Source organism: Helianthus annuus, chromosome 8, assembly GCF_002127325.2.
Source record: "Helianthus annuus cultivar XRQ/B chromosome 8, HanXRQr2.0-SUNRISE, whole genome shotgun sequence".
NCBI classification, from domain to species: Eukaryota; Viridiplantae; Streptophyta; class Magnoliopsida; order Asterales; family Asteraceae; genus Helianthus; species Helianthus annuus.
The window spans coordinates 130,004,414-130,019,434 of NC_035440.2; the positions used below are offsets into that span (position 1 = coordinate 130,004,414).

General features: G+C 39.3%; 2 protein-coding genes across 4 annotated transcripts; both read right to left on the reverse strand.

Moving 5' to 3' along the window:
• Positions 1 to 5,710: 5,710 nt before the first annotated feature.
• Positions 5,711 to 7,988, reverse strand: LOC110871534. Of its 3 annotated transcripts, none has more exons than XM_022120223.2 (4): positions 7,725 to 7,988; positions 6,876 to 7,025; positions 6,582 to 6,793; positions 5,711 to 6,501 (listed from the first exon to the last, which is right to left on the reverse strand). In XM_022120223.2, exons 2-4 carry the CDS (start codon positions 6,880 to 6,882, stop codon positions 6,094 to 6,096), a joined length of 627 nt encoding a protein of 208 aa, XP_021975915.1. In that variant the 5' UTR covers positions 6,883 to 7,025; positions 7,725 to 7,988; the 3' UTR covers positions 5,711 to 6,093. The 3 variants fall into 3 exon arrangements, with proteins under 3 accessions (XP_021975915.1, XP_021975917.1, XP_035832182.1); XM_022120225.2 differs by having other exon boundaries at positions 6,582 to 6,804; XM_035976289.1 differs by lacking the exon at positions 7,725 to 7,988 and adding an exon at positions 7,098 to 7,688.
• A 3,040-nt stretch (positions 7,989 to 11,028) lies between these two features.
• Positions 11,029 to 14,662, reverse strand: LOC110871535 (HIPL1 protein). The gene is made up of 5 exons (XM_035976290.1): positions 14,053 to 14,662; positions 13,256 to 13,472; positions 12,743 to 12,921; positions 11,842 to 12,083; positions 11,029 to 11,455 (listed from the first exon to the last, which is right to left on the reverse strand). The coding sequence occupies exons 1-5, from the start codon at positions 14,623 to 14,625 to the stop codon at positions 11,086 to 11,088; spliced, it is 1,581 nt and encodes a 526-aa protein (XP_035832183.1). The 5' UTR covers positions 14,626 to 14,662; the 3' UTR covers positions 11,029 to 11,085.
• Positions 14,663 to 15,021: the final 359 nt, after the last annotated feature.

Below are 15,021 nucleotides of genomic sequence, written 5' to 3' on the forward strand. Positions count from 1 at the left end.
TCGTTAAAAAGAAGGATGGGTCGTTCAGGATGTGCATCGACTATTGGGAGTTGAATAAGTTAACCATCAAGAACCGTTACCCTCTGCCTCGAATCGATGACTTGTTTGACCAACTGCAAGGTGCTAAGTGTTTCTCGAAGATCGATCTACGTTCAGGCTATCATCAATTGCGCATTCAAGAGGAAGACATCTCTAAAACCGCTTTTCGCACTAGATACGGCCACTATGAGTTCGTTGTTATGCCTTTTGGTTTAACTAACGCACCCGCGGTTTTCATGGATCTGATGAATCGCGTGTGTAAGCCATTTCTAGACCGCTTCATCATCGTGTTCATCGACAATGTCTTGATCTATTCTAAGCCGAAAGCTGAACTCGCGCAACATCTACGTTTGGTTCTCGAGCTACTCCAGGGAAATCAACTCTATGCCAAGTTCTCCAAGTGTGAATTCTGGCTGGAGGAGGTTCAGTTTCTGGGTCACATCATTAATAGTCAAGGAATTCATGTCGACCCCACGAAGATTGAAGCAGTTAAGAGCTGGATTACGCCTAAGAACCCGTCTGAAGTTCGTTCTTTTCTCGGACTAGCGGGCTATTATCGACGATTTATCGAAGGTTTCTCTAAAATCGTTGTGCCGCTTACCGCCCTTACTCCTAAGGACAAGCCTTTTGTTTGGGGAACTGAACAAGAGTCTGCCTTTCAAGCCCTCAAGCATATGCTTTGCAATGCTCCTGTTCTCACATTGCCCGACGGAAACAACGACTTCATTATCTATTGTGATGCTTCCAACCATGGTCTTGGTTGTGTTCTTATGCAGCGGGACAAGGTTATAGCTTACGCATCTCGTCAGCTCAAAATCCACGAGAAGAACTATACAACCCATGATCTCGAGCTAGGCACAGTTGTTTTTGCATTGAAGATTTGGCGACACTACCTGTACGGTACTAAGTGTACAATCTTCACCGATCACAGGAGTTTACAACACATCTTTAATTTGAAGTAACTTAACATGCGTCAACGCCAATGGGTAGAACTTCTTAGCGATTACGACTGTGAGATTCGTTATCACCCAGGCAAGGCAAATGTTGTTGCCGACGCGCTCAGCAGACGGAGTTATTTGCTCAGTATTCGCAATACCCAAGCCCAGCATGATCTCGAAACCCTCATCCGCGAAGCCCAACATGCTTGTTTTAATGAACGCACTTTGAAGAAAGGGAGGATTTATCACGATGGAGCTCAGCTTGTAAGCAAAGCGAATGGGATCTTCTATTATCTAGACCGAATCTGGATCCTTAAGCGAACCGATTTGCGTAAGATTATAATGGACGAAGCCCACAAATCCCGATATTCTATTCATCCCGGTGCCGATAAAATGTACCAGGACCTTCGCTACAAGTACTGGTGGCCGGGCATGAAACGGGATATCGCTCTTTATGTTGGAAGTTGCCTGACTTGTGCAAGAGTTAAGGCTGAACATCAGCGACCTTCTGACTTACTCGAACAACCGCCAATCCCTATATGGAAGTGGGAGAGTATAGCTATGAATTTCATAACCAAACTTCTGCCCATGCCATCAGGTCACGACAATATTTGGGTTATAGTTGATCGTCTGACAAAATCAGCCCACTTTTTGCCAATACGGGAAGACTACAAGGTAGAACGACTAGCCCGAATCTACACCGACGAGATCATTTGTAATCATGGTACGCCTCGTGACATCATTTCAGACCGTGACGCTCGGTTTACTTCGCGTTTGTGGGAAACGTTTCAAGCGGCCCTTGGTACGTCGCTTAATCTAAGTACCGCATTCCATCCTCAAACCGACGGACAGACTGAAAGAACGATCCGTACTCTTGAAGACATGCTTCGTGCGTGTGTCATAGACTTCGGTAGTAGTTGGAACAAATACCTGTCGTTAGTCGAATTCTCGTACAACAACAGTTATCATGCCAGCATCCAAATGGCACCATTCGAGGCCCTATATGGAAAAAGATGTCGATCGCCTATTGTATGGCATGAGATCGGTCACTCGCAATTAACCGGTCCCAAGTTATTACAAGAAACGACTGACAAAATCCTCCAGATTCGAGATAACTTGTCGAAAGCCCGGGATAGACAGAAAAGTTACGCCGATAGAAGACGCAAACCCCTTGAATTTGACGTTGGCGACTACGTACTCCTAAAGGTATCACCTTGGAAGGGTGTGGTCAGATTCGGCAAGAGAGGGAAACTAGAGCCTCGATATGTTGGACCTTTTAAGATTCTGGAAAGGATCGGAAAAGTCGCCTACAGACTCGAACTACCGAAGGAACTCGGTAACGTCCACCCGACTTTCCATGTGTCAAACCTCCGAAAATGCCTAGCTGGCCATGATCTAATTGTACCTCTCGACGACCTTCAAGTCAACGAAACGCTACACTTCGTGGAGAAACCTGTCGAAATCATGGATCGCCAAACCAAGCAACTCAGGCACTCACGCATACCTATCGTGAAAGTCCGATGGGAAGGAAAACGAGGCGCAGAGTTCACTTGGGAACTCGAAAGCGACATGAAGGCGAAGTACCCGCAGTTGTTCAAGATGATTCACGGCGCTGTACAGCTCTCAGCCTAATTTCGGGACGAAATTCCCTAAACAAGGGGAGGCTGTAACACCCCGTGTTTTTCGAATGTCAAAGTCAAAGTCAAGTTTGACTTCTTTGACTGTAATTAGTCTATTTTTATGTTTGTTTTAATTGTATTATGTGGAGTAAGTGTTGTTGATCAAAGGAATCGAAGTAATCGAATGTTTAATCGATGCGAAACGCTTTACGACTGTGAATAGTAGGAAGTAACAATGCGATAAAGTCAATCCATCAATAATCAAGATAATCGAATCATCAACCAAACTCGAAACTCGAAACTCGAATTATGCGACTTTGGTATTATTATACGTGTGTATGTGCCTTATGTGTTACCTGTGCGTGTTTACTTTATGTTATGTGTGGTCAATCGAATCGAAACTCGAAACTCAATCAAACTCAATCGAAATCGAATTATGATGAATGGTGGCGAAAAGATAGTGTGGAATATAGATGCTTGTATGTAGATATAGTAGTTGGGACTAAAAGTAATTTGAATAGGAACTCAATCGTATTCGTATCGTCTTCAATCGAAATCGAAATATCAGAAATCGCCGCACAGAACGCTCGAAAAAGGCTGTTGATCGATCAGGCTCCCAGCCGATCAGACGGACTGTCCGATCGAGCAGGCTGTCCGATTGGGATGTCTGGCCGATCGGCCAGCCCTTACCTCTTTGGGAAGCCTATAAATGGCCCTGTCATTGTCATTCTTTCCACTTTTGGAAACTCTCTGACCGACCAGCTCGTGTTCTTCACTATTTCTCAGATTTCTCTCAATCCCGGTAAGATTTCATCCTAAATCTTGTACTTTCTTGATCAATGCACACCCCTACACCTTCCTATCTTTCAAATCTTGATTTCTAACCGTGAAATCATCAAGATCTAAGTGTTCTAGGATGATGTCATCATGGTGTTCTTGAAGAACTTCATGTTTTGGACTCAATCCACCAAGAATCACTTGGATCTAGCCGATTTCCACATAAACAAACAAAGATCTATCCTAGATCTAAACATCTACACGATGTAAAGGATTGAAAGATGGAATTTCCCATTTTACACTCAATGCCTTCAAACCGGTAGAAACGGAGCTTGAGCCAACTCACTAATCATTCTAATGGTTGAGTGGTTCAAGATTCGGATTCTATCTACGAGGTTCACCGATTTCGGGTTAAACGTTAAACTACCGTTCCAAACCGTTCACCGGCCGGACTTGGGTGATTCCTGTCCGAGCAGGGGGAACAAATATGAACGAAGGTTCCATGGTTCAGCTCGTTGTCAAAATACTTTGATATAACGTCAAACAATCAGAACAGTCAAGTGTTAGACGAACAGGCCGACCAGGTCAGGAAGCTGACCGATCGAACAGGCTGTTCGAACGAACAGGCCAACCGATCAGACATGACAGCCGATCGACCAGGCCAGCCGATCGGCTAGCACATGCTCTCACACTTTGACAATTTCATGAAGTATAGTATTGAACGGAGTAATGTTCAATCGAACGACTGTTTGATAACATTACTCTTCGGATCATGAGATACTATGATTCAACACTTAATCAATTTTCAACTCGTTCGACGTATTGGAGTGCCATCCGATCGAACATGCCGTCCGATCAGGTGACATCCTGCTGAGGACTCATTTCTGAAGTACCTAGCCGATCGGTTAATCCGGCCGATCGAACAGGCCATTCAATCGATCGACCTGAAAGGTAAGGACACTTCAGTGTTCTCAAATACTACAACGAAAACTTCAAAAGGACAAGCCATCATACACAAACACATCCTACTCAAAGGAAGAAACAATCCACTCGAACAGTCCACCCGATCGAGCCAACCGGCCGACCGAACAGGCTGTCCGAACGGACTTTCAAACCGAACGAACAACCCGTTCGATCGAACTTATCGACCGATCGACCAGGCTGTTCGACCCATCAACACTTGTTTCCATTTTACGCGTTACTCATCATTATGCTATCGAACTATTCAGGCTAACCCTACTCTCAAGCGCTCCCTTCAATCCATCAATCGTTGTAAGTATACTCGAACCCTTTTTGCTTTAGCACTTTTGGGTGTTACATACGTTACCTACTAAAATCACAATCGAACACACTACTCAATTATTTAAACGCTAACCGTTCTGCATGTATTACGTGACTAAATGAATGCTTGTTGTTATGTTTACACGTGGAATGCTGTCTACCTGCCTTAACGACGTAGTACTATTGTTTGGACTCAGCACCCGTTCACGCGGGGGTTGTTAAGGACCATTACTTGCATGGATTACGGTGGTAGTCATGTATTGCGAACTGCCTTGGGCAGTCAACCCGCAGTCATTGTTATCGATGGAACCATGTCGATAATTAACATGCTTCTTTTTCCTCTGTGTACGTGCTGGTTATGCGTAAACTATTTCGAACTCTATATGCTATTACCAAACTTGTATGCTCACTTTTACATTATATGTATTGACTTTATTTTAGCGTATGTGACAGGTGTTTAAGGTGTTTACTTGCTAGGGAAGCGAGGCTAGAATAAAGCTCTAGAGCCCCCCCCCCCAACAAATAGTTGTCTGTAGTGGTCAAGCTAGGGGTCTTTAGAAGCAAACAAACAATATTTATTATTATATTTGAATCTGAGTTGTCGGAACAGAATATTTAACTAGTTGTATGCTGTAATAATTTGTTTTACTGTTTAGGATACGGTATGGGATGTATTATTTAAACTGAATGGTAATGATAGTTGTTGTGGAAACTCCTGGACAATCTGTTTCGCTCAGTGCCATGCTCTGATGATTCCGCCATCGGTTGGGCTGTGACATTACGATATTTCACGAAGATCTAAAGTATTTACGTTTTCTCATATAACTCTTTATAGTTTGGTAACATCTTGTGTTAAGTAATCCTAACTTGGATTCTCTAGTATGTTTTCTGTTTAACTAAATGTGTTTATTGCAATGTTCAACCTTTAACCTTTATTGTTAAAGGATTTATGATCCTTATAATTTTACCTAACATACCTTTCATACAAACTAAATATATGTTTTCTAACATGATGAATATACAACCAAAGTAAAGTAATATAATGGGCACAACATATAGTTAAAAATCTAATATTATTAAAGCCCATTAATATTTATCAAAAGTTTCTGGCCTGGATTTCACCAGCAAAACGTGGACCATCCATCTAGGCCAGATTAAGTTCAGCAAACGGTTAATGTTTGTGTGGAGAAATCAAAGAAGCAGGATAACAAAGGATTCATCCCCCAAACAGAGGATCCATCCACCTTTGTTATCCTACCTATTGTCTGAAGGATCAGTGACCCTTAAACCTAGAAAACTATTGTTCAAACTTACAACCCCAAATTGTTCAAATTAAAGCACCATAACATGAAAATTAAAAAAGTGGGATCAGGCCTCGTCTACATTATCCTTCATTGCCCACTATCGTGCCATCACCTCCGACACTGCCATCCATCTTCTCACCAGCATCCTTCAGTAGTCGGCACTCCACTAGTCCCCGCTTCACCTGCATCCACAGCTGCCTGCTCAAGCTCCTCATCACCGCCCAGGTTCTTCTGCTCCATCTCCCAAGAAGCTACCTCCCAGGTTGCCCGGTCAAAGCTAGAGTCCATTGCTTCCTGAGCCATCTCGATTCGATCCTGGAGGATAGCCCGGGCAGCACAAACCTTTGCTTCGTCGGTGGCGTTCATAGCAGCCTCGTGAATCCCCATCTCGGAATGTAGCAGTTGCGCCTCCAAGTCTTGTTTGTCTTTCTCTAAATTTGTGATGGTCTTGTCCTTGGCGGCAGCGGCGGAGCGTATCCTAGTCAGAGTCTCTTCGTATTCAGCAATTCTTTTCTCATGATGGACCTTCAGGCGGCTGAATTCCTGCAAAACAACAAACAAGGTTCAGGATATAGGATCCTTACAAACAGGTAAAACACAATAACAGGTTCAAGGATCCTTACCTCGGTCAGAACATCATGGAGCCTTTTCTCGATGTCGAAAAGGTCGATGTCTGGTTCAGAGGTCTTCCTCCTCTTTGATCCAGACTTAGCTCTGGTAGTAACTTGGCGAGGCTCAGCATCAGGGACGGTCCTTCTGGTTGGTTTGGAGATAATCATACTATTGATATCATCAAGGGCAACAGCAGAAGACTTGGGAGTGGATTTCTGAATGCCTAATCATCAACTATCAAAAAGATAAGTATCTATCCTAAATTTTGATATCTATTAACATATTGCATTTTATAAGTTTCTTACTTGACATGTTGTGGGCTAAATATGTTTGATCGTCCTCTGTAGGATCCTGGATCCTTATTTTAAATGTCCTCTCGATAGGGTCGAGATTCAAAAAAGCTTTGGCTCGTTCAGCAGTTCCCGATAGCTCAGCAAGATTCACGAAGTTTTTCACTAAAAAACGAAAGCAAAATCAATTGATGGTCAGAATATAAACAACCGACAAACAAAAACCCTATCTCCTACCCTTTGAGATCCACCTAACAGACAAGGTGTCTCCCTCCGGCAAAGAGTCTCTCTTAACGAAGAAAAACTAATTCTTCCAAGAAGAATCGTTTTTGGTGGTTTTTAAAACAGGGGTTGGCTGGTGGGGCTTGGACTTGAACAAAAATCGGTTAGAACCATGAGTAACCAGGGTATACAGATAAGCCAATTCAAGGACGTTGAACTGTAATCCCTCTTGTCTGATAACTTCTTCGATGGTAAATAGAGCTCTCCAGAGCATCGGCATCACATGACTAAAGCTAATGCGTATATGTTTAAAGAAGCTATGGGTTAAAGGAGGAAAAGTGTATGAAAACCCTAGGAGAAAAGGGAGTGCGTGGAAACAAATCCAAGTCTCCGAGACGTCGTCGCTTCGTGCAGATGGATCGAAGGGTCGGAAAACAGTTTGTGGTGGAAAGCAGGATTTCAAGCTTTGAATTTCTGGATCTGTGAACTTACAGATCTCAAGGTATGGGTCCTTCGAAAGGTTCTATGATTTGGGTGAATCATCAGATTTTTTGGAACCAGATTTGGTGAGGAACGAGTATGCATTTTTTGCCGGAATTTTTAGGTTTTTAGAAAAGAGAAGAGAAAAGGAGAGAGATTTACCTGGATGAGAGAACGGATGGAGGATATATGATAATTGATCTCTGGATTTTAAAAGGATGGAGGTAATTTATTCCCTATAAGTCGCTATGATGGTTCATAGCCTGAATGAGTCCCATCGTCTACCACAAAGGCTAAATTTGAATTTAAATGAATATACCAGTTGTGGCTTACATTCACAACCGCCATATTGGGGGCAATTGTTAGGGCTTATTTTCAATCCTTGTAGATCAATGATCCTTCTGTGTATCCAGGAAATGTGATCCTTAAAATATGCAGCGGGTACTGGAAGGATCAAAGATCCTTAGTTTATATAAAGGCTTCTAATAAGGGAAAATTTCACAGAATAGTAACCAAGTTTTAAAAGTGTTCCAATTAGGTCGCTGGTGTCGTTTTTGTCACAATTAGATTACTTAACATTCAAATTGAGCCATGTCTTTTTTTTTCACGTGTCAATAAAAAAATGGAGCATAAGATGTTGGGGTCGAATTGTTTTAATATATGAAATTATATTTATTAAAAAATAAAAACCATTTAATTACATTAAAAATTAAAAAAAACAAGTTACAATCCACGTCATCACTCGACGTTAGCATCAAATAAAAGAGAAAAAAGAAACAAAATCCACATCACCATGGTTACCTATGAAATGGATGAAAAAACCCTTAATTTTAATGAAGAATGAATGTTGAGTGACCTGATTAGAACACCTTTGAAACTTGAGTGACCTAATTGGAACACTTTTGATTGAAACTAGGTTACTATTCTACAAAGTTACCCTTCTAATAATTGTCTTCGATATGTTGTTATAATTCTATGCAGGTAACTAGGTGGACTTGGTCAAGTTGGAATATTATGAAATATGCTTTGGACTAAACATGTGCACAAGAGGAAGTAACCGTTGTGGGCGATCGTGGGAGCTCCCCGAATTATCATTTAGTTAGTTATTTGATATCTCTAAATATAATTAGGGAATAATGAAGCTCAATTAGAACACACAACACTTAAACACTCTCTCGCAACATTAAAATTGCTCTCAACACTCACACTAGAATTCCATTGTATCTAGCTCATTATCTACCAAAGTTGTATTGAATTCTTAGTTATTTGTTAAATATAGTTGGTGTTCGGTAGTTTTCATCACCCTAGGTTTTTTGTGCCGGAGATCTCATCAAGATCAAGGGTTTTTTCCTCGTATAAATCTCGGTGTTCATTGTTATTTGCACTTTGAAATCATTTACATTATCGTTCAAACACATAAACACTCTACCTCACAAACAAACTTTGGTTTCATTATCCTTAAATTGATTTTTGACCAAAACAATGATAATGGATGTTCATGTTTATATCCCTGAATGTTCATGTTCATATTAAGACGTGTCCAAATTTTGTTTGAATGTTCATTTTCATATTCTTGAATTTTCTTGAATATTATGAAGATGTTCATATTGTGAGATTCATATGATTAATTTTATTTATGAAGATGATAATGAAATTAAGAAGATGATGATTGATATGAACATATGATAGAAATTGATATGAACCTAGCCTAGATCTTCAAAAATGATGAAATTATAATATAGGGTTTGTTATTGTTTTTTTTTTAATGTTGTGAGATTACCAAAATACCCCATGATCTAACGGTCTAACTAACAGAATGTTAACAGAACGACTCAGATTGTAGCGAGTTTTAAACAACAGGGACTCGTTCGAAATTTTTATTTGGGGGACGCGAGTTGACAGCGGGCTCTTTCATTGGGACGCAAATTGCAGTTTACTCTATTGGTTAAAAGTTAAAGTTTTAAAAGGGTCAACAGAATTTTAATGTGCTTTACAAATAAATTAAAGACCTTGTAAACATTGAAAATAACAAGATTGCATGTTTAATTGTTTAAATGTTACAATATAATGGTTTTCATACCATCAATAAGACCATCTAGTGTGGTTTCGCTTTCGCGTCCGTCACCTCAGCGTCACATCATTTTCACACAATTTCATGCATAGAAATGTGGTTTCACTTTCCACACCCATCTAAAATAAAAAATAAAAACCCACCTTGCCTCACCAAACGGCCGGCCTCCACGCCAACCCTCGTTACCGTGGGCCAACTCACCACGTGTGTGGTGGAGTGGGTCCACGACATGGATGGCGTTGTTCCACGTCGTGGTTGGGGTGCCACATCAACCCACGCCCCTTTCCCTTCACCACACCCTTCTAGTCTAATAAATATGTGTTGTGGTTTATTTTAGATTGCTACCCTTTTAAATCTTTGTACAGATAACAACACAAGCATCACATGGAATTTTAAGGTTATGAAGACCTAATGAGTGAGAATGGAATTGTGACTTTTGAAGTTGGAAAATTAAAGACTACAATTTCATTACTCTATATTTTTTTTCTTGACTAAATTACGTTTTTGGCCGGCCTCTGTGGTTATATCACTTTTACTATATTAGTCTAAAATAAGAATTTTTAACATATCTGCCCCCATAGTCTCTATAACTAACCATTTTGGCCCCTAAGTGATAGGAGTAAAACCCCGAATCACCGGTTCAAATCAAACAGTAAAATAAAAGATAGTTCTACGGTTCGTTTGGATACAGAAAACACCACCAAACAAACGGTAGGGTTGTGATGTCATAACCGAAGATACAGATTCACCACTTCGGTTCAGAAATCGTGTCTAAGAACATCACCCAATGTGCCAAAATTGAGCTAGCATAGACAATTAATTTAACTCTCACACTCAAAAGATAAAATGATAAATCAACAAAATTCTTTTCTCAAACATAAACTCTCTTTTTTTTTTTTTTTTTTGTTGCTTGTTCGACCAATACATAATAAAGAGAAAAGAAATTGCTACTAAAACCATGAAAACTACCTTTGACCACTTACCACTACTAAATAACTAAATTGAAATGCAACATAACATAAAATAAACTTAGGAAATAAAATTGCAGTTGTCATAATAGAAAACGTGGATCCACTTGTGGTTCCGGGTCACGGGTGGACGGGTCGATGACCCGAAATACAACACTAAGTCTAACCATTTTGGCCCCCATGGTCTCTAGATTTAGGGGCCAAAATGGTTAGTTATAGATACCATGGAGGCAGATATGTTAAAAATTCTTATTTTTGGTTAATATAGTAAAAGTGATATAACCACAGGGGCCAAAAACGTAATTTACTTTTTTTTCTTTCACTTTTTTCAAGTTGGATAAAAAGTCTCTAACATATGTGGATGAGCAAACCCTATGGGGATATAAAATATAAGTTACGTTTTCCATTAAAAAACACTAATCACACATAAAGAAACTAAACAGAATCATCATAATAACATCAAGAATTTAAAAATATATATATATTAAATAACCACCATAAAAGATATGAAACATGCTACTAAAGATGCAGCCTGCAATAAGTTTCCAGATGATGCAACTCTGGTCACATTTGAATACCTTTCTTTGGAGCAATGGTACCTGCACCGACTTGGGGCTGCAACTCTATACACACCATTGCTTGTCAACAAGTACACGTCTTTGTTGTTATCTTCGCTTAATGATAGCACGTAACCCAGGTCAGGAACGTTGTGAGCCCCCGGTTTGAACCCACATTCCATTGGTGAGTCGTGGGCACACCCAAAAGGGACACTGAAACTGGTGAAGTTTTCACTGTTTTCAGTGGTCTCAATAGCTGCCCATATGTCATAACTGTACAAGTCTGTGTATATGTACCTGCACACGTGTGTATACGATCATATCCTCTTTGTTACCCAAACAATATGGTTTATGCGCACTTAAAGTGATTATGATCATGCTGATTTTATAACAGTTTATATAAATATTATATATGCTAAAAGAATTATAGTAACCGAAAATGTAAATATTACATATGTTACAAAAAAAAAATAAAAAATAACAAATCATAGCATCATAAGTATTAAACTAATTAAAATGGACATGTTATAGTCAAAAGTATTAAATACTTATAACCTCTCCTAAATCATGTTATTCCATTCCCTTCCAATATGTATAAAATTCAAATAAAATGGACCAGAAAAAGTGTTAGCGAGTCAACACAACACAATCCGACCCATTTTGACATGCAAATGTATACTAACCAGCCATTCAAGCATGGATCCGCAGCGCCACGGTAGAAATAACCACCCACGACAGAGGCGGGGCCTTTGCTCGCATCAACACTATCATGTGTGTATCCTGTCACAGGAAATATGGTAGTTATGGAGGTTGGTTTAGTGTACCCCCCAGGAGCATATGATGGATGAGTGGCATAGGGCCCCTCATATACACGCCATCCGTAGTTTCCGCCTTTCTTGATAATGTTAATCTCTTCATATTGATCCTATAAATGTAATATTATATTTTAAGCTAATATGATCTAGAGGAAGTCTTTCTTGTGAATTGTTAAGATGTTATTAGTTCATCATGTTTATGAACCAGACAATTTAGGGATTCTAACGCGTAAAAAGAGCTCAGAACGAAATGGTTAAACAAAGGGCCACCCTAGAAAATTCTAGGGCCTGGGAGAGTAGAAAACTGGGCCCCTTAAATATAATTTAAAGATTATATAAATAAATAAAAATTAAAATATACAAAAAAAGTATATGTATAAACTTTATAAAAAAAAGAGCTCGGGCCCTCGGGGAGAGCGGCCCTGAGCATCCTGCCCCTCCTCCGGGCCAACCCTGGTTAAACTGATCAAAAGTTGCCCAAAGTGTATTTTCAATGCATGGGCCTACAAAATCACTTTTTTTTTTCAAAAGTTATTATAATTGTAGTAATTTTTCATGTGATGATACTAAATCAACAAACTATTATTTAAAACTGAAAGACAAAAGGGGACAACATGTGTTATGGGTCTGCCAGGCCTAGCCCACCTAAAGCAGTATAGAAAAAGTACCCGTTTTGACCCGAACTTGTTTTGATCTATTCTCCAACTTGCCCATTTTCCCACCTCTAATACTCGGGTTTTCATTGTAAATTGATTTAAGAAAAGCATACCTTCCCAACATCTCCACATATGAAGCGAGAATGATTTTCTGAGTCGAAACTGCAACGCCAAGGATTACTAAGACCCAAGGCCCAAATCTCGGGTTCAAGTTCTTTATCAGTAGTGTATGGATTGTCTTTTGGTATTGAATAGTTTCCCCATAAGCCAAGTCTACTTATTTCCTCCGCATCTAATGTCATGTTCATGACAAAGAAACACGATAAGTGTCATAGATTTAGAGATAGTAAAATGGGCGGGTTGGCCCTGTTGAAAGCGGCTTGAGTTCACCTACAAATATAGTTTTCCAACTTTTGTATCTAACATTGTTATTACAACAATATTTTAAATCTGATGAACAAAACGTTTAGGACGTTGTATGTATTAAAAATAGACTCCTTGCGACTTTCAATCCATTTAACCCGTTCCTCTTTTAGTTAAATATCTCAATTAACTCGTGTGAAGTGTTTTAGACGATCGAAAGGTTTGTGAATTCTTGTTATGTGCAAAATAGTGAAGGTGCTTACTCGGTATGTTGTCTAGATCAAGCCTCAATATCTTTCCAAGCAAAGATTTCTTGTTTTGTGCGAAATTATACGGGTCAGCAACGTGTGAAGCATCTCCAATCATGAAATACAAGTAGCCATCATCAGGGCCAAAAAGAATCTGGCCTGCATGATATGCTTCAAATGGGAGTCCCATTGTAAATATCCTCCTCACCTCAACCGAATTCGCATGCCCCCTCTGTAAAATATGATCAAAAAACACATGTTCATCAATTCTAGAATCAAACACAACATAAATGATATAAACCCGTTAAGAAAAAAAAAGAATATCACCAAAATAGACGTGTTGACGACCTTTTGAGCCAAAAGATACATTGACTATTAGCCCAATTAAAAAATGAACATATTCAAAACTCAAAAGCAACCAATCAGTAAACACCACATAAGCTAAGTCAGTTAAGAAGGCTTGCATTTAGCCGACACAAAAAAAAAAAAAAAAAACCTTGAAAAGTACTATAGGGTCCACAAAACAACTAAGCAAATCGATACACGTGTAAAGGGCGGCTAAAATTTAGCCCACGATCCCTCAGAAGGCTAAAAGTAAAAAAACTGGCTCAGAAGTCGATGTCTATTTTGGTGATTATACCGAAAAATAATCCATCAAAGTTTCAAATGTTTCCTTCAATTAACTTTTTTGAAACTTTTGACACTAATTTGAGAAAAACTTTAAGCATAGTATGAAATCAAAAATCAACCATACTATGAAAGTTTAAGCAACCATACTATCAAAAATCAAAAACTTTAACATAGTTAGTTACCCATGAAAGTTTTGAAGAGAAGGTGGTGCCATTGGCGCTAAACTCCGCGATCACAAGATGAAACTGGCAAGGATAAGATTCTTGAAGAGACTCAACCTTGGAAGGATCACAACCGACATCCGTATTACAAGAACATCTGCCTTCACATCCAGGCTGCTGAAACTTATCACAATTGAAAGCAACAAAGAGTCTCCCATTTTCATTGAAGTTTGGATGAAGAGCCATGCTAGTAAGTCCCATTCCGGTTGCAAATATAACTTGATCCCTCAAGTCAAGAAACGGGTATGATTCATCTATCATCAAACCTTGTGATGAACCCACCTCAGGAACCATGGCTAACCATATTTTACCTTGTTGGTTACATACAAAAACTCGGTTTGACCCGTCTGGGTGTGGAACCATGTAGAGGTAGGAACTGTTTCCAAGTTTTTCTAGACATAGACCCTTTGGCGGTTGAGGGGCGTTCGAGTTAATGGTTACATTACTAGGACGAGATGATGACGATGAATGGTGAAGAAGAAGAAGAAGAAGCAAGAGAATGAAGATGCAAAGGATCTCAGTTGTTTCAGTCATTGTATTTGAGCAATGATATGTTACAGAAGTCCTTGAGTTTAAGTTTTGGTTTCATATCAGACAACAAATTTGGATTTTCATTGCTGCAAAGTTGCTACTTTTATGTAAGAAAAACATGTGCTAAAATGGGTTGGGTCGGGTTGGGTAATGGGTCAAAACATGCACTTTTTTACTTCGGTTAGGTTAACCCGCCAACACTTTTTCTATAATGTATTTTTTTTGAAGTTAAAAATTAATAATTTTAATTATTATTATTACAGGAAAAAACTATATTATTAAAGTGTGATCTAATTTATGTAAATAAATTGAAGGTTGAAAACATTTGAATAATGATAGTTAGTACCACTTTCGACCCGTTCAACGCGTTTATTAATCTAACCTTGTTTATAAATTTGG

What these genes read in the sequence shown, in the direction of transcription:
- LOC110871534 (XM_022120223.2), bottom strand. An exon ending in TCCATGATGTTCTGACCGAG is followed by an intron (nt 6,502 to 6,581) that starts GTAAGGATCCTT and finishes GTTGTTTTGCAG; the next exon opens with GAATTCAGCCGCCTGAAGGT.
- LOC110871535 (XM_035976290.1), bottom strand. Translation starts at nt 14,625, where the DNA reads ATGACTGAAACAACTGAGATCCTTTGCATCTTCATTCTCTTGCTTCTT. An exon ending in TGATCTAGACAACATACCGA is followed by an intron (nt 12,922 to 13,255) that starts GTAAGCACCTTC and finishes ACATGACATTAG; the next exon opens with ATGCGGAGGAAATAAGTAGA. An exon ending in GATCCATGCTTGAATGGCTG is followed by an intron (nt 11,456 to 11,841) that starts GTTAGTATACAT and finishes ACACGTGTGCAG; the next exon opens with GTACATATACACAGACTTGT.